Source organism: Camelus bactrianus, chromosome 11, assembly GCF_048773025.1.
Source record: "Camelus bactrianus isolate YW-2024 breed Bactrian camel chromosome 11, ASM4877302v1, whole genome shotgun sequence".
Lineage (NCBI taxonomy): Eukaryota > Metazoa > Chordata > Mammalia > Artiodactyla > Camelidae > Camelus > Camelus bactrianus.
In genome coordinates, this window is record NC_133549.1 from 44,528,554 (window position 1) to 44,550,751 (window position 22,198).

Below are 22,198 nucleotides of genomic sequence, written 5' to 3' on the forward strand. Positions count from 1 at the left end.
TTTTTTTAATTCACTTGAAACAGGTTATGACTTTCTATATTGTTATTCATCCTGACTCTTCTCGGCCAGAGCAGAATTAATCGAATGACTATTGTTGCTACAATAGTCCTTTATTACCTTAATTATAACACTTAATTTCTTCATTGTTAATTATTTACTTGCCTGGCTCCACTATGAATAGTGAACTACTTAAAGGGAAGGACAGTATTTTATTCATCTTTATAGCCTCAACACCTCGTGCTATGCTTGATGCTTGTCTCATGTATTCAAAAAGTCAGGTAGTTTTTTTGTTTCCTTGATGACCTGGGTGATGTTTTATGAACAGTGAGAAGTTTATTGTTTGAAGATGAAATGATTAGATCTAAGTCCTAGGATGGCGATGGTATGAATCAAAAGAGGCAGATGCTTCAGATGAGAGTAGACACATCAATGTTTTTGGACTGCAGAGGGACTTGGGGTTTGAGTCTCTATGTCTGAGAGGATGGTACCGTTAGAAAAACAAAGTAGGTAGTTGGGTTTGGGTGGGATGAGTTTGGTTTTAGAGATGCTGAATTTTGAAAATGTTTATTAGGTTTATTTAATTTTAATTAATTTATTTATTTTTACCATAAAGAAATGTAATTTTAAAAAATTGAAGTATAGTCAGTTTACAATGTTGTATCAATCTCTGGTGTATAGCATGTTTCAGCCATATATACATATATTTGTTTTCATATTCTTTTTCATTATAGGTTGCTATAAGATATTGAATATAGTTCCCTGTGCTATACAGAAGAAACTTGTTGTTTATCTATTTTATATATAGTAGTTAGTATCTCCAAATCTCAAACTCCCAGTTTATCCCTTCCCTACCCGCTTTACCCCTTGTAACCACAGATTTGTTTTCTATGTCTGTGAGTCTGTTTCTGTTTTATAAATAAGTTCATTTGTGTCTTTTTTTTTTTTAGACTCCACATATGAGTGATATCATATGGTATTTTTTAGATGGAGGGCTGGAGGTACTATTTGGTAGGTTGGACTAGTTGGATCACTTCCTCTTTTATATACTTCATAGCACCCTACTTTATTATAATTGCTTGTTTAGTATCCATCTTTCCCTTTAGGCTCTAAGCTCCAGTAGGGCAGGGTACATGTCTTGTTCAAAGCTGTATCTTCAATTACAGACACAATTATTGGCACATGGTTGGCACTCAGTAAATAAGGTTCAGTGATTTAACTTCTGTGCTGTTACTTGACGTAAACTGCATCCTATATTTTCTCTACATTGCTAATTAGGATTTCTAGTTGTAAGATTACTCAGGTAATTGCTTTTCATAGAAGCATTGGATTTTTAAACTTGAGGAGATCTTAGAAATCTTTGGCAGATCCCCCCCCAGTTGGACCCCAGAAAAGTGAAGTCACCTACCCAGAGTCATTGCATCACAACTCCAGATCTAGCTATGTGTAATATTCACTGATGGGTAAAGCCGTAATTATTTATTCAAAGAAATTTGCATATGTTACCTGTCTTCCCTTGAATGGGATATGGGGATTTCATGGTATGGCTTTCTCTTCTCTTATTCAGTCATTTCTCTCCTCTCTGGTACTTTGATTAATGGCCATGGGAAAGAAAGGAGATGAAATTTTATTTGTGCTTGCTGGCAATATTAAATCTTCTGAGTTTCTAGTGATTAACGTAAGGTTGTGGATAAACCGTTGATTTTGTTTCCTCCTTCCTTGTCCATGTTAGCTTGGTGAATCATGTTGATTCTAGGTTTACCATTATTTGATAGTGTAAGTATTACTTATAACATATTCTTATGGGTTACTGGATTTTGTTTAAACAGTATCTTTTGTAAAACAAAGTTTGGAAAAGGTGGATCTGCCTGAGACGACAATCAGAGGATATAATTTTAAAGTTCACTGAATTTCATTTTTAATGTGTGCATATTGATCATTATATTGAAACAAGCTTCCAGTATTTTATAGCTTCCTATACTGAGACCGTACATTTTTGTTTACAATAGAAGCAAATATTTCCTTAATTTGAATTAGATTTTTTTAAAAACAAATTCTTACTTTCTTTTTTTGTTTCAGTATCAAGATAAAGAGGAAGTTGTCTTATGGATGAATACTGTTGGGCCCTACCATAATCGCCAAGAGACATACAAGTATTTTTCACTTCCATTCTGTGTGGGGTCGAAAAAAAGTATCAGTCATTACCATGAAACTCTGGGAGAAGCACTCCAAGGAGTTGAATTGGAATTTAGTGGTCTGGATATTAAATTCAAAGGTATGTAAACCTTAATAGTCCTTAAAATAAGTATTAGATTGTAGACCAGGCTTCTCAACTTTGGCATTATTGACATTGGGGCCAGATAATTCTTTTTTTTTTTGTAGGAGCGTGTCCTGTATATGGTAGCATGTTCAGCAGAGTCCCTGGCCTCCACCCCCTGGATGCCAGTAGCACTCTCCAGTTGTGACAGCCAAAAAAGTCTTCAAACATTGCTAATCGCCCTTGGTTGAGAACCACTGTTCTAGCCTCTAAAAAATGTTTTAGTCTCTAACTTACATTTAGAAAGATATAATAGTAACTAACAAAGATTTTTTTTGAATATTTATGAAATAATAATTATTGTAAAATTGTATTTCTTTAACATATTTACTCCTTAAAAGTGTTTTGTAGTAAAACATTTAGTGGTTGGACATGATGTGGTTGGGGAAAGCCTCCACAGTTTCCTAATGAAGTAATTTCTGGAGGTGCGGAGATGTAATGGGGTATACGGATACTTAAAAATAAGGTGTAAAGCCTCAGTGTATTTGTCAGTGTTGTATTGATTTATCCTCTCAAGATCTATAGGATAGTGTGGTTTAAAATTTTAAGTCAAAGACTTGTTAAAATTGAAGAAAATCTGCCTTACCTATTTATTATGCAGTTAACTATTTGTATCAGTTCCTGTGAGTGTGTTTATACTTTTTGTTTTTCTGTGTGGAGTTTGTCAGAGTGTGTATTTCCTGCATAGACATTTTTAACTTGATGAGCAGAAGCCTGAGGAACTGAATTTTTAGGATCTTTGTCTTTATTTTTGAATAGAGCATGGATCTTGTAATCAGAAGCTTTGAATTTTAATCCTATTTCTTTTACTATATTGATTTTAGTAAAGTTGTTTACGCCAATGTTTACTTCAGTGTCTAAATGTATAAAATGAATAGTAACTAGCCTCTGGTATTTTTAGTTTTTTGGGAGGAGAATGTGAAATGAGATATTTTAAAGATAATATTTTGAAGATAATGTTTAACTTTGATTTGTTAAATTTTATTCTTATTTTTAGGGTTTTTTTTTTTATTACTGTTGTTGATAATAGGTATACATATTTACAGCCTTTTTTCCCCCTATAATATTCCTTGGGACTTAATTATAAAATTAAGTTGTAAATTTAAGCCACAGTGACCTGGCCTATAACTTTATGAATTATTGTAAACATGCCCTGAGGCTTGTTTTAATTTAATAAGATGATTTAAATATTTAATCACACATAAGGAGAAAACTTAGATTAGAATATGTGATTTTTGAGAACCTCAATACTACATTTATTCACATACCCTCTCCTTTCCCATATTTGGCATGCATTTCTAGTTTAGTAAGGAACCAGAGAGAGAGAATAGGCAAAAATCTTGAGTCTTGCTTTGCCACTATGGACAGATTTCATCATCTTTTGAAATCCTCACTCTCATTTACTAAAGAAGAGTACTCATTCAGCTGTCTTAACCATTCTTCTTTTATCAGTTCTTTGAGGCTGAGATAGGAAAGATTATTTAGATAGAAAGGGGTGGTTTTCGTGAGCTGTAAAAGTGTGATTAATTTTCCTTTCACATTAAACACCTTTAGATGAAAATCAGAACTAGACAGGTGTTACTTCCTAAGAGTTGGAGCTTCCTTGGAGTCTTGCCAACTCTGCACTGCAGCACAGATGTGCTGCTAAAGGACCTGCCAAATTAAGTGGTCCAGATGAAATAGTAAATGCTGATTAGATTTCTCCTTCTGCTGTAGCCCCTAGCTTATCCTGTTCAAAGACAAAGTTGACTATGCTTTAAAAAGTGTTTTGTGAGGTTTCCTGGTTATTATTTATAGTAGCATGGAATTTTAAAGGTGGGATCCACCTTAGAGATTGTGTCATTTCTAACGAGTCACCTTAGTGAAAGCCAAAGATGAAATGATTTACCCAAGAAACATCATAGCATACTGATAATGTCATGGAAACTTAAACTCTCTGTCTGTATGTGAACTGTAGAAATAGTTACATTGTTAATCTTTCATCTGTTAAATATTTGATTTTTAAAGGTTCTTCTGAAGGCAAATATATTCAAATAAAATAAAATTTTGGAAGTTCTGTGAAACTAGAAAAACTATATAAATTATATATATATAAATACACACTTACACGTGCATACAAAAACACCTTTTTAAAATCTAGTAGATTCTGTCAAGCTAAATGGATTGATACTGTTTCATAAAATGAAGGTCACTAAATAGACGATTTTAGGGAACAATGATAGTTTTAAATCTAATGTAGGATGCCTCTCTCTTGAGATTTTATGCACAACTTTTTTTTTTCTTCCTAATAGTCTTCATACTATCACTAGACAAAATGCTACATTGAGAACATTTAGAGAACATTGGAGAGAGAAGGGCAGGCTTAAGTTGGATATCCTTGAACCAGACCTGAATTCATTACCCTATACTTTTTCAAGGTACCACTTAGAATCTTGGCCATCGTGGAGTGGAAAGAACACATGCTTTAGAGTCAGAGAGACTTGATGCATCTCAGCTCTACCTACCTGTGTAGTCAAGGACAAATTATTCAGCCTCTCTGATCTCATTTTCCTCATCCGTGAAATAAGGGAAATAATATCCACTTGATAGAATTGTCAGATTTAAATGAGATACTGCATATAGATCATTCATCAAAGTTCTGATAGTTTACATTAAAAAAAATGGTCATTGTGAATACTAATAGCACATAGTATGCGGCTGTGCTTCCAACTTGATTTTGCGTTAGCAGTTATAAAGTGTTAAATTAGTTCATTGACTATAGGATTTGATTTATCCTCAAGCTGCTGCACCGGCCTGCTGGGTATTTTAGTTAGTTCTGCTAGGGCAGGGACATTCTTGTTCCCTGTTGCATTCTTAGCTATTAAGACATAGTGAACTCTTAATAAATAGTCTGGCACCTGGAGGGTTTGTGCCTACTTGTTCTTTATGATAATTGGTTCATTCTGATCATTAGATGATCTGGAATAGCAGTTCCTAAGCAGTTTCCTTCCTCTCATGTGAGAATTCTTGCAGTGTAACGAAGGGTGTTACTTGTTGAAAAACTGTTGACTTCTAGAGGATTCCTCCCCTCATTTATTTTATTGATCTTCCCTTGAATTTTTCTTTCTTAAATATCCCAACTTAACGGAGGGGTAAAATTATTTTATTAGTATTTCTTCTACTTCTCACGAGGGAAATGGTAAGGTGAGAATACTGCAGTTAGGGAGCTATGCTAAGGGCTGCTTGGAGCTTTATGTATTTCTAGTTCACAGATTCTCAGTCTTGACTGTTTTCAACCACAGGATAAGCTTATGAGATGTATTATGCCAGTTTTTCAGATGAGAAAGTTGGTGCCAGAGGTTAAGTAACTTGTCCAAAGATTCACAGGTGGAAAGCAGTGGAGTGAGGATTTGAACCCTGGCAGCCCAGCAGTAGAGTTTGCGCTCCTAACCACTATGCAGAATTCCTCTAGAGGTATCTGCCTGAGTGGTAAAGCCTGAATACTAGAGGGAAGGGAAAGGGCTTGAGAGGGAGCAGCTCCTTTCTTCCAGTCTGAAGATTTTTATTTAAGATAACCCCCGCCCCTGTGTTCAGTCCCTGGGTTCTGCTGTTCCTGCTCTTCCTGATTCTAGAGCCTTCTGCTGAAGTTCTCTAGGGGCAGTGTCTCTGGTCTACTGCAGGGGGAAGTAGAGGGTATTCATCTAGCAGTGTGATGGGTGGAGGAGGGGACCTGGGCATCCAGTTCCTCCGCAAGCATATTTTCATACGATCCCCCTATGTGTTCAGCCCTATGTCTGTCCTCTACCTCTTGACATCTGTGGTGCCCCCAAGTCCTGAGTGTCTCCCTTGTTCTGTGACAACAATCCCCTCCCTGCTGCTATGGTTTCCTCTGCCTTGTTAGTCATTTGCCATTTCCATTCGTTTTCCATTTCCCCAAAATTTGTTGAAATCTTTTTTCACTGTCTTCTTGTCCTCATGCACCTCTGTCCTTTTTGTTCCATTATTGACATTTTAATGGAGTTTCAGGAGGGAAAAGACACTTGTGGTTAATCTACCTTGTTTAACTGGAAGTCTGGGAAATTGATGCAATATTTTGTCCTGTTGGTTTCAAGCATAGTGTTTTAGGCAGACCAAATAATATGAATCTTGTACTGAATTATGTCTAGGTATTTGAGTTCTTGGTACTAGCAATTCCTTAAACTTTATGCTAACTGCAAATTTAACAAGCGTGGTTTTTTTTTATAAATTCTTATTCAAACCATTGATAACATTGTTCTCAGATTGACATGCCTTTTTTTGTTTTCAAAGGAATGTGTGTGTATATATTTTTCTGATTGTAACAATGATATAGAATCAATGTACAAAATTTAGAAACTACAGAAATGTAAAGAAGAATTTAAAAATCACCTGGATATAAACAGCAGTAACATTTTCTCTCTGACTTTTTTTACATTCATCCACATTATTTAAAATTTTTTAAAATTGGGTTCATGTTATATGTTTTTGAAAATGTATTTAATGAGCACTTGTATAGTGTTTATTGTGTGCTTAATACTGTTTTAAGCACTTGCTAGCTCATTTAATAAGTTATGTATAAATTAGTTTTTACTCCTCTTTTTTCTTAACATCTTATGAGCTTGTCCTCACATTGTTAATTACTCTTTCTAAAATGTGTTTGTGTAGTATTCTATAACTTGATATTATAATTTCCCCCCCATTTTGCAATTACAAGATACTCCTTATTTTCTTTCCTTCTTCTTTCCTTGCCTTTCTCCTTTTTTTCCCCCCTATTAGAAATAACAATGCATTTAGCTATCCTAGCATAGAAGTATTTTGATGCATCTCTGAATCTTTTATTAGGATAAATTTTTCGAAGTAGAATTACTGAATCAAAGGGTATAAACATTTTTAAGGCAGTTCTTGGTACCTGTTGCCAAATAGTCATCTAGAAAAAATTGTACCATTTATACTGCCAGTCAGGTTTGTCAGTTACTGTTTATGTATATGGTTGATTAATTGATTGTGAATGTATCAGTTTTTCTAGTTAAAAAAAAATTCATTCAGCAGTTTTTGAGTGCTTACTGTATTCCAGAGCCCTGTGGTAGGCCCTGGGCATACAGCTGAACCAGAAGCTCTGGCTTCAGGATTCTATATGGGCCCTCTGAAATTGTACCTTTAATTTTGTGGGAATGTGCATTTTGGGGGGCAAGGGAGATAATCACTTTCACTGGATTCTCAAAGGGATGTGTGGCCCAAGAAATCTTAACACTGTCTGTGAATACATTGGCACTTTTAGTCCTTAACTCTGGGAAGGAGATAGCATAGATGTTATCTGTTCTACAGTTGAGGAGCACAAGATTCCCAGAGGTTAAGTGACTTGCTTTTATTCACATAGTAAGTTGTGGGACCCAGGCTAAAACTCAAGTCTGTGCCCATTTTTCTGTCAGTTTGTCTGTAGTGACTTCGTAAGGAACTTTACCAACTGCTACTGAATTTAAGGTAGAGTATTTCTAGTTTTCCAATTTAGAAAGACTATCAAAAGAGAAAGTAAATGTTCTTAGAAAACTCATGAATAATTATCATACTGTTTTTTCAGTGCTTTCACTGTCTATTCAGTTATTAGTCTGGAGAGTTGTTGAGAATTGATGACAGACTTATTGATATGTAGTTTCCAGAATCTACCCTTGCCTTCTGTTTAAAAAATCAGTATTGATGTTTGCTACTTTTTAACTTTGGTTTTATATAGCATTTGTTAGATCCTAGTTGCATCCTCTTCAGAATTCACAGATGTATATTTCATCTGAGAAGGGTATTCCCTACTGTAATTTTAAAGCAGTGATTTGTGGTCATAGATTTTTCAGATTGTTTTCCAGTCATGTAGAATGCTGAAGAGTGATTTGGCATATTCAGACACATTACACGTGTTATCTTCAAAGCAGCTCCTTCCTGAGAGAAATTACTGTTTCAATTGAGCAACCAAGCCCTTCAATAATTTGTGATGTTTGTGTTTGCTTACATGCCTGCAAGAGGAATTACATTAAAATATGACCAATCAAGGTCCGTATTATAGCCTGCCATAATGATGTTTTCCCTTTTGCCATAACATTTCTTTTCTAGATTTTATATCAGTGAAACATACTCTTCAAGACTTCTTTGTTAATCCTTCTGAGATACTCTGCTCAAAAATTTCATTTGTTTATATTGACGTTTTTCTCCTTACACACACGTGTGCGTGCACACTCACACACCCCTTTCACACACAGATGCATGTATGTGAACATACTCGAATATACTTAGTGATTTCCTTTGCCAAATAAATGGAAAATCATGCTCCTAAAATTTGTTAAAATTTTATGTTTGTTTAATGCCTGCTCTGTGCAGGGTACTGAAACAGGCATAGCTGGGGCTAAAAAGGATATAATCAGTTACAGACATAGCTCTCAAGCTGATGGTCTTTTTGAGGAGCTGAGATACTGGTATGAGGGTGTAAGTGGTGGCCTAGGTGTCATAGGAGGTATGGAGAGAAAGCCATGGGACTTGGGAGAAGGAGACAGGCTGGGGGTTTGGGAGGTGTGAGGGTGGGGGAATCAGGGATTATTCTGGGGGACTGGGAGAGAGATGGGAAAGATTCTAGGATGGACATAAGAGGTGGAGTTTGCCACAGAAACAAAAAAAATCCAGAGGCCAAGGGAGTACAAGGTGTTTGGGAACCGCAGGTAGTCTGGGTAGAGTGTACGGAGAGAGGATGCTAGATAGTTGGGAAAGAGAGAGAGGAGCTAAAGTTCAGACTGAGGAATCTTTTAAAAGCTTTATACAGATGAAAGTCGTATTGTATGTTGCAGAGCTTCATACGTGAAACTGCTGCATTGTTGATGACAATTACCAGGGAATGTCTGATTGTAACAGCACAGAATTTGGTGGCTTTGCAGAGGTAGCTGTAAGTTCTCCCAGAGCCACTGTAGCCCTTTGTTGCTGCTCAAACTGGACCTTCCTTTGGTTCTCACTAACCCTCTGTAGTTGTAGTTGCCTACTGTCCTTGGCACATGAGCATAATCCGTGGACATCCCATTTGAGGACCTCTTGCTGCCAGTTCTCCTGGCAGTAATTTCTGTGTTAACTCTCCCTTTCTTCTGATCAGCTGCAGTTTTTGCCATTATGAAAATTTTAAATTTCTTGCTGCCTAAAAAGGACCTGGAGAGAAAGAAAATTTGTGTAGGAGCCATTGTTGTTGGCTACAAAGCAATTTTCCTCTCTCACTTTGAGTGTGAGAGTATTTTCCTGTCCCTTTTTTTTATGGTAGTTGTTTCCAGTCATCTTTGGCTTTGTCTTTTTGGGGTACCCACTCTAGGCTGAGCTATGAAAAGGGGAAGCTGTTCTTTCTGTTGAGGCTTAGGGAGACATGGTGCTGGTGTCTGGAGTTTCAACTCAGATTGGTATTTATCATAGAAATAATATTATAGATGGCTATTGATTATGGTTCAGCTGCAATTTTTGTTTAAGATGTTTTAAACAATATTTAAGAAATTGAACATTGTTTCTTAGGGGAAGTTGCATTTTATGTTCTAAATAACCAATATTATAGTACAGGAGAACTTAAAAACAAACAACTGTGCTTTCTTTTTTTAAGATTGGTTTCTCTTTTCCCTAATTGCTTAAGTAATACACAAAAATGATTTAATCCTTTTTGATGAACATCAAGTGTTTGCAGGTTTTTTGGATTTTGTTTTCTTTAGAAACTAATGATCCTAAGCATATTTTTGAAAAGTTTATAAGTTAGAGACCATCTGAACAGGATTTTCAGATAGCAGTATTTTTAAAAGTAGTCAAAAGTAGAAACGACTCATCTCCAGGGAACTTCCAAGTGATTTATAAACAGTGACTCCTGCTAGAAATAGAGGTTTGCCTTTTAATCTTCCGAATTATGAAGAGTCACTGGGATTCCTCATAGAATCTGTGACCTCTAGTGACTTGCATCTCCAGGAATGTTCAAATGAGTATTTATCGCCAGGATCTTATAGCTTGAAACTGTTAGCTCTATTTAGTATCATATTTTTGAGTTTTTATATAAAGTGAAAACTTTCCTATGTGTTTTAAGCTTTTTCATTTTTGTTTTTTAAATCAATTTATTCATTTTAAGGTTACTTTGTAAATGTTCTTATGTAATTTTCTTTATATAAGCAATGATTTCTTAGTAAAATAATCTTTGAAAATAAAGATGATTAAATTTCTTTTATTGTGAAAAATCTTAAACATACACAAAAAAGGAAAGAATTGTAAAATGAATCCCCACATATTTATCACCCAGATTCAACTATTATGAATGGAAATTTTAAATTCAGGAATTATTGTGTCTTTTTTGTGTTATTTTTCCTGTAACTATTTTTCAAACCAGTGTGCTAATTTGAAATTTTTATTTTATGCAGATGATGTGATGCCAGCCACTTACTGTGAGATTGACTTAGATAAAGAAAAGAGAGATGCATTTGTGTATGCTATCAAAAATCACTACTGGTACCAGATGTACATAGATGACTTACCAATATGGGGTAAGTATTGTATGTTATATTTAAAGTTTGAGAAACATTTCCATAGTAAACAAGATTTATGTAATGATTCTGTTAAGGTGATTGTACACTAAATTGGTAAGTGTGTTTTCACTATTTTCCACAGAATGATTTTAACATCATTTTTGTGGTCTCTTGTTACTTAAAGGGACTTTTGACATTGTCAAACCTTACATGAAAATCCCTCAAAATACAACTTTTATACACTATAGCTTTTCAGATTCAAGGGAGTAAATAAAAGATGCTTGAACAATCTGAGATATCTTTCCTTCCCCCATTTTTCTCATATCTAATTTTGACTTATTTTATCAAAAGCAATCAATGGGACTGAATACGATTTTGAAGTTTTATTCTGTGTTTCTCTCATGTGGAACTGTGGTAGTATGGTTTTTAGATATAGCAGTCTCCTGAATGACTTGTTTTGCTCGTTCTTATGTCATTTTCCCAAACTTTATTATGTTTAAAGTTTTTAAAATATTTTGTTTTTTATTTTGATGTTTTATGTTCTTGATCACCCATATTAGTGGAGAAGAGCTATGGAATGGTTCATACAAACTTAAGCGTAATCCAAACATCGTTTGTGCTGAATTTGATTAAATTATTTAATGTGCAAAGCACAGCCAGCTATCAGCCAGTATGTTTGATTACATTTTCTCTTAGTGGCTTTTTGTTGTTGTTGTTTGTTTTTTGGTCTTTGGACACTTGTTCTTCTATGTAATTAATATAATTCTTAAAATTATTAGGAGACTATATTAATGAGCAGCAAACTGAAAGACTGAACATATCAGCTCAGAGTTTAATGTGGTAATAAAATGAAGTTTATAAGAAAGTTAATCTTAAGATATAATTGTATGCATCACCATTACTGTGTTGCATGTTAATTAGGTATAAATAGTAAGCATTTCATATGGATGACTGTAATTAGTATAATAGACACTTCTGTGGTCAGCTCTGAGGGTAGCAGGAAGATGTGCAGAATATTCACTGAAGATTTCTGAGTCTGTCCTTCAGGAGAACCCTTTAATCTGGGTTTCCTCTTGTTTTTGATGAAAGAGCAAGTTCCTCTCCTATTTTTTTTTTTTTTTTTGCATTGCTTATGGGTTTCTTGTCTGGAAACTTAGGTTTTTTCGGTCATTTCTGTGGGCCTCCTTAGCAACATGGCAACCGTGCTTTCCTGTTTTAACATAAATCTTTTTTAGCTCTGGGTTTTTGCCATGTTTAGGGCAGATACTTTTGGATATCCTATAATGTCTGAACCTTATCAGAAAAAAAAAGTCCTTATTTGGCTTTTCTTGGGGTAAAGGTTTTAGATTCTTTTAACAGTCCCTTAGAGAATTCCTTCTTATTTGATGTAACTGTGTCTCCACCCTCAGAGTTTTCAGAGTAGATAGGTAAATAAACTTTGATGAAATGAATTATTAGAATGATTTCATTTTCCCTCTGCTACCCCAAACAAAATGAAACTGTATTCCTTGAACTTGTACCAATTAGAAGAACTTTGGTTAATAATCAACTAATTCTTAATAAGAAATGACTTTTTTTTCCCTTAGTACTTCAATGAATTGCATTAACCAGAGAGGGAAGGCCCAATGAGTAACTGTTAGAGCCGAAGTCTCCAGAGAACATAGAGACTTGGGTAGGGAACACTGGGTAAATAGCTGACAGTATGAGGGCACAGGAGATAGGTCCTCAGCTGCTACCTTCTCCCCTGCCTGGGTCTTCCCCTTCCAGTATCTCAGATTGGGATCAAAATGGTCATTTTAACTGTTGCCTTATTACTGTTTATCGTCAACACTCCTTTCATTTCAGTGACTTCCCAGGGATAGCTAGTTTTTGAGATATTAAGAGGAGGTATTTTAAGTTTTTGTATCCACTATACACATATGTGCAGCTTATTAAGAATGGATTGAAAATAGGTTATGAAAGAAAGTACTGGACTGGGCATCTGGTGAACTTGGCTTTAATTTTTGTTTGATCACTGAACTAGGAGCCCTGCCAGATGGTGATATAGTGCTTCCCTCAAATTTTGAGATATTAGGGAATATACACATATTATTACAATGAGGGTGACACTAATGACAAAGCATGAACTTTGAGGACCAAATTAGTGGTAGGTTATACTGAGCTGTTCATCACTTTTTTACCATGGTGTGAAAGTGGCTGTGTTTGCCAAATAGTTAACAAAGAGTAGACATCCAGCCTGCACCTTTCATTGTTATAACCATGAGAAATAGCTGTAATATTGCTGTTTTATAAAAATACTTTTCAATGAGCTTTTAGCTTCTAATGTATTTTAAATATTAAGTGATATTGCATACCTTGTATGAAGTGTTATTTCTTTTATAGGTATTGTTGGTGAAGCAGATGAAAATGGAGAAGATTATTATCTTTGGACCTACAAAAAACTTGAAATAGGTTTTAATGGAAATCGAATTGTTGATGTTAATCTAACTAGTGAAGGAAAGGTGAAACTGGTTCCTAATACTAAAATCCAGATGTCGTATTCAGTAAGTATTAAAATAATTGTATGCAGGAAGAAGTGTTGTGACCTAATTTCAGCAATTAAGTGTGTTTTACAACTTTAATAAATGAAAATGCAGCTTGAAATGGGACATAACAGAATATTATTAAAATGTGTTTCCTCAGTGTATGTAAGTAAACCTCCTAAAAGCAGGGAGATTTATTTCAGGTCAGTAGTGTTAGATACCAGTTACATATTTGCAGGACCTACCATTTGCTTCAGGAGAGTTTACCGTTATAACCGGGCAGTTAGCTAACCCAGCTGTGTGTTTTCATGGTTACTTTTTAGATTGCAGTACTCCTTTTTTCTCTTTTCTTTTTGCTGTTACAGATAAGAAATGATGCTATATTGAAAATTGCTGGATGAGAATAGTTTACCATATTTTGCTGTATCCGTTGGAGTAAGATACTCCTGCAGAGTTAGAGCTTGTCGGAGCCCTTTGCAACTAACAAGTTGATTCTGTTCTGTTAGAATTAAAAATAGTGGAAAGAAGAGAAATCCTTTGTAGGCAGCCTTTTTCTTTGCCATTTTTTTCCCCTGGTAACTGGAATAAGTTCATTGCTAGTAGCCAGTTTTGAAAGTTTTTCAAGCTTTGTGCATATGTACCTAGAGCAAATAATATTTGCATAACTGTTTATAAAGAAACGTGATCATTTTAATAAAACTAATGTAATCTAAAGACAAAGATGCACAGATTCTTATTTTAAATTGGTCTAATTGAGTTCTTATTACATCTGGTCAGAGTATGTAAGTCGGTAACAGTTAATAGTCTTGAAAACTGAAATGATCCCTCTAAATAAAGTCATAAGTTTTGTTAATACACAGCAAGGAAAGTTGGTTAGTTTTTTATCATATATTTCAACTTCTCAAATTGGTAGTAACTTTCTACCATTTCTCTAGTTTCTTATTCTAAGTGTGTAAATCTTTTTATATTTGCTCAGTTTTGTTATCAGATTATTGATTACTGACCTTGATTTTCAAATGAAAAAAAAATTTTTTTCAGGTAAAATGGAAAAAGTCAGATGTAAAATTTGAAGATCGATTTGACAAATATCTTGATCCATCCTTTTTTCAACACAGGGTAGGTAAATTGTGTATTTTAAGACATTCAGTATGTGCTTCAATCAATTAAACATGAGCATATGCCATATATACATATTGGACACTGTGCTGGGGCTGTGGATTTCAAAGATTTAATTAATGGTGATTTCAAGTGTGAGCTTAGAGTCATGAAAGTAGTAGAGGGTTTTAGAGGAGCAGTCAGAATCTCCCTTTATCATGCCTGGTTTAAACCAATGAGGAGATACACAAGAATAAAACATGGGAAGCCAAGATATTACTTTTATTACTAATAAGACTAGTATTGGAGAATGTGGCTTTTATCTGTGGTCAAGTGGGCTTCTTAATATTGAAACTCAGAATTGGACAAACTAACATACTCAGACATTGCTGGACTATTTCAAGCTTTCCTACCTGGGCACCTGTGCTTGTAAAAATTATAGTGTGGAGAAACAGAGCAGAATGTATGCATCCACTAGGAGGAAATGAATTGAAGAGTGGAGTGAGATCAGGAGTTTCTGCTAGGAGAAATCCTCTCACATATAAAGAAACACCAAGAATGAGAAGAAACGTCTCTCACCCCACCACCAACAGAGACACACTGGATCTCAGGTCCTGAGTCTAGTGGCATTGCTGCTGGTTTTGTACAGATAGCTTTGGTTCTCTTTAGCAGAAAACATTTTATTTTGGTGGTTCCCTCCTTGAAGGATGGAGATGAAAAGACTACAGGATAGAAGGAGACATACCTATTCTTCTGACTTTCTTCTTGACTTGCCTCTTCTCTTTTGATATGATCTTGTGGACTGAAATTCTGAAGTTTATTAATCACCAATTCTTGAGATGGCTTATAAAGTTTTTTGGTCTCAGATTTATATCATTGCAGCCAGGTTCTACCCTTAGACTCCACCAGAATCTGTTACTACTACTAATCTTCCACTGGGTCCTAGGAGAAAAAAATTAAGCTATTTGGGGTTTAGTCCTTACTGAAAGATTTAGTGTGCTACTCCTGGAGTTAAAATTTCCCCCCCCCAACAGTTACTCCTCCACCCCTCCACATGTTCTCCTCAGATTTAGTGCTCAGGCAGTCCTAAACGTGACAGTCCTGTTAAAGGTATAGGCACAAATAACTTCAAATAACATTTGAGAATATGAGGGCTCTCAGCTGACATTTCCTACTAGAACACCTCGATCTACCTTGTTTCTATCCCAGAGGGTGTTGACAACTTGGAGGAAAGGCTGCCTTTTGGCATTTGCACAAGTAGAATAGTATACTATATATATTTTTTCAACAAATATTAATTAATTGAACACCTGCTGTGTGTCAAGCACTGTACTCAGCAAGTAGAATACATTAGAGAATGAAAATCAGAGATCCATGCCCTCTTGGAGCTTACGTTCTAGTGGGGGAGACATGCAGTAAATATAATAACTAAAATGTATAGTGTGTTCCAGGATGTGTACATCAAAAAAGAGAAAGTAGAACCGTGGGGCAGGAGTACCATGAGTGGGGAAAGTTGTTTTGAATATGGGTGGTCAGGGTAAGCCTCTGAGATGGACTTTTGAGCAAAAGCTTGAAGTAGTTGAAGGAAATAAGGAATGTGAGTATCTGAGGGAAGAGTATTCCAGGCAGAAGCAATACCATTGAAAGACCTGTTGGGTGGGAAATTGCTTGGGGTGCTTGAGGAGTAACGAGGAGGCCAGTGTGGCTGGGATCAGAGCAAGATGGTGAGCAGTAGGGAATGAAGTCAGAGAGGCAGCAGGAGCCAGATCATCCATGGCTGCTGTAGGACTTTGAATGAATGCAAAGAGGGGCATGATAGTGTTTTCAGCAGGGTATTGACGGATCTGACTTGTGTTTAAACAGGATCAGTCAGGTTTTTATGTTGAAAATAGTTTGTGTAGGGTAAGGGTTGAAGCAGGGATATCACTGGAGAGGCTGTTGCAGCAGTCCCCCCAGAGAAGAAGTTAAAGTGGCTCAGACCAGGGTGTAGCAGTGAAGGTGGTGAGAAGGTGCCAGGTTGTGAATACATTTTGGAGGTAGAGCCAGCAAGATTTCCTGATGGATAGAAAGATAAAGAAGGTTTGAGAAAAACTCCAGAGTTTTTGGCCTGAGCACCTGTTAGAGTGGAGCTGCCATCAGTAGGGCAGAAAAGCTGTATTTGGAGATTTGGAGAAGATCAGAGTGCAGTTTGGGACATGTTAGTTTTGAAGTGTCTGTAAGACATCTGAATGGAGATGCTGACCAGCTAGTTGGATATATCAATCTGGAGTTCAGGAGAAAGGCCTGGGCTAGAGTTATAAATTTTAGATCTATTAGCATATAAATGGTTTTTCAAGCAATGAGACTGGCTACAATTACCAAGGAAGAGTGTGTAGAAATAGAAGAGGACTAAGGACTGAGCCCTGGGGTGCAGAAGTATAAGTTTAGGGAGGAAAGGAAAAACTAGCTAAGAGCTCTGAGGAGATACTGGTAAGGTATGAGGGGAAAAGAAGATTGTATGATATCCTGGAAGCCAAGAGAAGAGAGTCTGGTGTGGAGGAGAGAAAGATTAGTTCTAAATTTCTGCTGATCAACAACAACAATTGGATCAAGTAAGGTGAGTACTGAATGTGACTGTTAATTCATCTAGAGTCATTAGTGAGCTTGACAAAGATAAGTTTTGGTGTACTGGTGGGGCGCAATCTGAGCAGAACTGGAAGAGAGAATGGGAGGAGAGGAATTGGAGGCAGCAAGCTTGGCTTCTAAAGGGAGCACAGAAACAGTTGTTTAGCCGGTAAGAAAGATGGAGTCAGGAGGGTGGTTTTTGATTTTGTTTTTTTTTGTTTTTTGGATATATAAGGAAAACATACTTGTATGTTGATGGGGTTCAGTAGAGAGGGCAAAACTGATGATGCAGGAGATGGGAAAATTACTGAAGCATTTTCCTTAGGTAGGCAGGAGGGGATGGGATCTGCTGTACAAGTGCTGGGGTTGTTTCTAATACATGGCTGCAAGCACAGGCCTAGGAACTTGAGCTGAATACAAACTGTCTCTACCTCTGACTATAACCTTGGTCGGATGACTCTGTTCGTTAGCTTCCCCTTAGTAGTGAAGCAGGGATTGTACTACCTTGCAGAGTTGTTGTGAAATTCCATTTGACAGTGTTTATAAAGCACCTGGTTCAGTGTTTCCAGGAAGAGGTGGCACGTTATCTCCACTGTTCTAAAATCTATGACTAACCTGGGGTGCTGCTTTAGGATTAGCAACACTAGGGGGTGCTGGAGTCAGCAGTTCGTAGGGCTAGTAACCCCTCTGTGACAACTGAGTTCTGTATTCTTTTTAAGAATATTTCCCTTGGTTAATAATTTTAGAATCATTCAGCATTTTATAATTTTGGTGGAAAAAGGAATATTATAAAATGTCAGGTTATTAGTAGTACGTTATATGTATTAAAGTTTATATCTTAGAAAATAGCAGAGAGCTTTGCTAGAAATTTTAACATTTTAGGTCTTTCCTATTACTAAATAGTAACTATAAAACTTTTCAAAAATTTGATAAATTGAAAAAAGACATGAGTCATATATATATATATTTTTCTTTCTTGTCCTTTTCTGGGTCATTAATTTCCCAGGGTAGAAACAAAGTCAAATTTTTAGAAAAGCCTATTACTACAGACTGCTTTTATAAGTCTTAAATGATACTTCTGTGATAAATTTAAATTTATTTAACCCGGTTTTGCAAATATTTCTAAATATAATGCATTCATTATTTCCTTTATAATTTCAGTAGGTACAATAAATAAATTGTTGAATGAAGGAAGAAGTAATCTTATGAAGAGGCAGAGGTAATTGACTGCCTCCTGTTTTTCAGGGAGAGGCATAGTTTCTCATTTGCCTGAAACCTCAGGGTGGGTAGCGGAGCCAGGACTTCCCTTCACCCTAGTGTACCTACTCAGCATGTTAGCCTGAGTTAAAATCTGTCCTAATTGTACATGACAGCATATCCCTCATGTTAAATATTCTATATGTATCTGTAGAAGTTTAGAGCAGGAATATATCCTTGAATAATTAGAATATGTAGATGAGAGATTTTATGGAGGAGAATTTTTAGAATTGGGCTTTAAACCACAGGTGGACTTTACAAAGGTGGATAGAAGTAGATCCCATGTGAGCAGAAATAAGGAGAAGGATACAAAAGTAGAAGTGAGTCAGCTGTACTTTTGGGTCAGTGAGGAAGGGTAGGCCTGATTGGAATATAAGAAAGAGTGGAAAGGTCGGCTAAATAAGGTGAGGTGGCCGTCTTACAGGGGTAAGGGGTACAGAGTGTTAGGGAAGATAGTTTAGATTTGATGTGTGAGAAAATAGGGAAGGTTGCTGTAAGTTTTAGAATAAAGAAGTGGTATATGAACATGATATTTCAGAAAGAATTGCTGGGTAAGTTTTTACAGGATAGATTGAAAGGAAGGGGAGAGACCAAAACTAAAGAAGGCCAACTAGGAGGCCATTAGAGCTCTCAGGTGTGAGGTGACGGCACAGGAACGGAGAGGGAGGGAGAGATACTAGAGACATTTTGAAGGAAAATAAAAGTTCCATAATTATTACCTAGGAAGGATTAAGGAGAAGGAAGAGCCAGAGGTAATTCTAAATTTTCAAAGCTAAATGTTTGTACCATTAGCAGATGTTAGAAATCAGAAGTGTTCTACGTGAGGCAGAAAAGTGTGAGTTTACTTTCGGGCAGCCTACGTCTGAAAGTCCAGAAAGACATTCAGGTGGAAATGATCATCCTGAGCAAAGGTCTGAAACATGAATGAGAGGGCTAGAGACTTGGGAAGGGTTGGAGGTCGGGGGCACAAGGTGTTACCATCATCAGTGGCGCTAGTTAAAAGTTCTGAGAGCCTGAAGAAGTCATAGCGAGTACCAGGACTGGAGCTTTAGGGAAAGTTCAGACGGTGGGGCTGGGGCGAGCAGGTGTTGAGGATGAAAGAGGGAAGCAGCAGTGAAGGAGAGTGGCACGGAGAGCGAGGAGCAGGCACATAATTGATGACCGAGTCAGTTTGGAAATTCATTGCAGGCCTTGGAGAGAAATTTTGTGGGGCAAAGTGAGATCGTATTTGTGTTTAAGAGTAAGTAAGGGAAGAAGCAGGGCATGTCTCCTTGTTTGAAAGATACCAGCATTGGAAGGAGAGAGGTAAGAAGATTGAGAATGAGGGGACAAAAGATCATGCAGACACTTTATTTTTTTATATAGTGTTGCAAATATTTATTCTAAAACACTAGGAGAAAAATGAAACACATTTTCTACATTATGAACACAATTATGTAAAAGTGTCTAGAGAAGATGACTGGAAGGAAGTATATAAAAATAGTGAAATAGAAGTATTTTTTCTTCTATACTATTATTATCTAAGTTTTTTCACAGTTCAGTATTATTTTGTAAATATATATAAAATGCATTTTATTTTAAAAATGTAGGTTTAATTTAATTACCTTTTTTTCAATTTAAATATCTTCTCAAGGTAACTTGTTTTCCTGTTTTGATCCTTTTGCTTTTGTGAGATCAAGCAAACACTTTAAAAGTTAATGGTGATGACAACTTTAAAATTTTTTCAGTGTTTTATTATGTGCCAGACATTATGCTGTCTGCCTTACATTTATTATCTTGTTTACATCCCATAACAACCTGGGGAGTAATACTGTTGTAAGTATCTACTAGGGACTTTTGGAGATGGCTGATGTTGGAGAAAGATGTAAGGCTGGGGGTACAAAATGAGAGGGGGAGAAATACCTCAAGGAGTGAAAGGACTAGAGCCTAGTGGGGAGATTGATTTAAGAGGAGAAACAGCTTCTGGGAGATTGACAGAGGAATGAAAGGCTAGGAGAATAAATGCAGAAAAGTAAATGAAATTGAGAAGAATTTTGGAGCTTTCCTTAAGGAAATTTTGGAAATTAAAATATAAAGGAATTGCTGGACAGTGCCACAGACGTAGTTGAAGTCAGATGCACTGAATCTGGACATAATTTTGTGACAAATGTGTGGGTGAAATCAAAGTCAAGAGCCTTGGGGACATTGAGAAACTGAGGGGTACCTCAGTGTTCTCTGTACCTGGATAGCTGATTTGGAGAGGAGTCACTCTTCAAATCATGGTGATGATGGTGACATGGTGGAGAGGATGGAATGTAAGCAGTGAAACAAATCATTCAGGAAGGTGGCCTAAGTCCATGGCAGCTGACTCTGATGGGTTAGTCTTGGTATTTCAAGGAGGTTTTCAGGTTGTTGCTCAGTTAGAGGGAAGGAAACTAATGTTTATTGAGCAGTTACAGCTCTGTGCCATGCATAGTGCCCATATGTTTTATATATGTTACTAAACCATACAAATCACTTACAAGATAGTATTATTTCCTTCATTTTTGATATAAGAAAACTGGGGTCATATAGCTAGAAATTGGCAGAGCCTGTGTTAAAACCAAGGCCTGTTTGATTTTAAAACCTATATTCTTTCTCTGTAATGCTAAACAGCATATTTTGTGTGGCCAAATTGTACTTTATTTGTACAATAAATTTGATTGTGAAAATCAGTTTAAACAATATCATTTTTCATGCATCTGAAGCTTACTATAAAGAAAGTCAATCTCTGATTACTGTTCCCCAGTGTGTCTTAATTTTGGATTTTCATTTAAAAGTTTTAGAAGACTTCTGTTTTTTTTGCATTAACATCACACTGTCATCATGAAGCCTATGAATTTTGTGACTGGTATTTCATGTTGGTAATATTTTATTTTCTCTTATGTTAGATTCACTGGTTCTCAATTTTCAACTCCTTCATGATGGTTATCTTCTTGGTGGGCTTAGTTTCAATGATTTTAATGAGAACTTTAAGAAAAGATTATGCTCGATATAGTAAAGAAGAAGAAATGGATGACATGGTAAGCAAACATTTTACATTGTATTTATAAAAACAATCATTTTGAACATTGGAAGTGAGTCGATAATCTTGAGGACAGGTAAGTTTTAGAATTCAGAATTTTCAGGTTTTAGAAAGGTATAAATCTCCCTAAGGGGTCTCTAATCAAATATATTTTTTACATGCCCTGAGTACATGTCCTATTAGTCAAATATATTAATGTTTTTTCAGCAAAACATATGAATGTTCACCCTAAGTGGGATAAATAAATAGTAAAAATTATCTCTTGTTACTTCACTCCAGGATTTGCCACCAAATAAGGATATGTCAAACTTGTAAAACAAATGTTCACTTTTCAGAGCTTTTGATTTCAGAATTGCAGCTAGGAGGTTGTAGACCTGTATTGGTATCTTTTTAATACTGTAAAATATTGCCTAAAATTAAGAGAGTGAGTGGAGGGATTAATTTACATTTAGTTCAGTAGGTTCAAAGGGCTGGTTTGTTTTCTGACTTCCTTTACTAAATTATAGAACAATGTTGTAAATGAGCCAGAGTGTTTTGTAGAATGTTAATGGCTGTTCTTTGTAGATATGTGCCATCATTAAATAAGTTTGGAAAATAGTTAAAGAAATTAAAATTTTAATATGCTAATGTGTTGTGAAATATCAGAGGATAGATAAAATATTTGATACCTCTCAAACATATCTGATCAGGGACCCCCTCTCTACCCAAACAAAACAAAACACCCAGATTATCTTGACGAACTCATATTTCTTAAACACTGGTGTAGGATACTTGCTTACTCAGGTTAAAAAGGCAAAATTGACTCTGTTTTAAAAATGCTCTAAGCAGTCAAATAATATTTCACTGTTTGATACAT

The 22,198-nt window shown here is 35.9% G+C and overlaps 1 protein-coding gene across 1 annotated transcript in view; it reads left to right on the forward strand.

The window, feature by feature from the left end:
* TM9SF3 (transmembrane 9 superfamily member 3) overlaps positions 1–22,198 on the forward strand; it is a 54,266-nt gene that overhangs the window by 6,996 nt on the left and 25,072 nt on the right. The window contains exons 2-6 of the mRNA XM_074373836.1: positions 2,077–2,272; positions 10,717–10,839; positions 13,204–13,364; positions 14,382–14,459; positions 21,209–21,340. Of these exons, the coding sequence (XP_074229937.1) occupies positions 2,077–2,272; positions 10,717–10,839; positions 13,204–13,364; positions 14,382–14,459; positions 21,209–21,340 (690 nt within the window). The remainder of the gene's footprint in view (positions 1–2,076; positions 2,273–10,716; positions 10,840–13,203; positions 13,365–14,381; positions 14,460–21,208; positions 21,341–22,198) is intronic.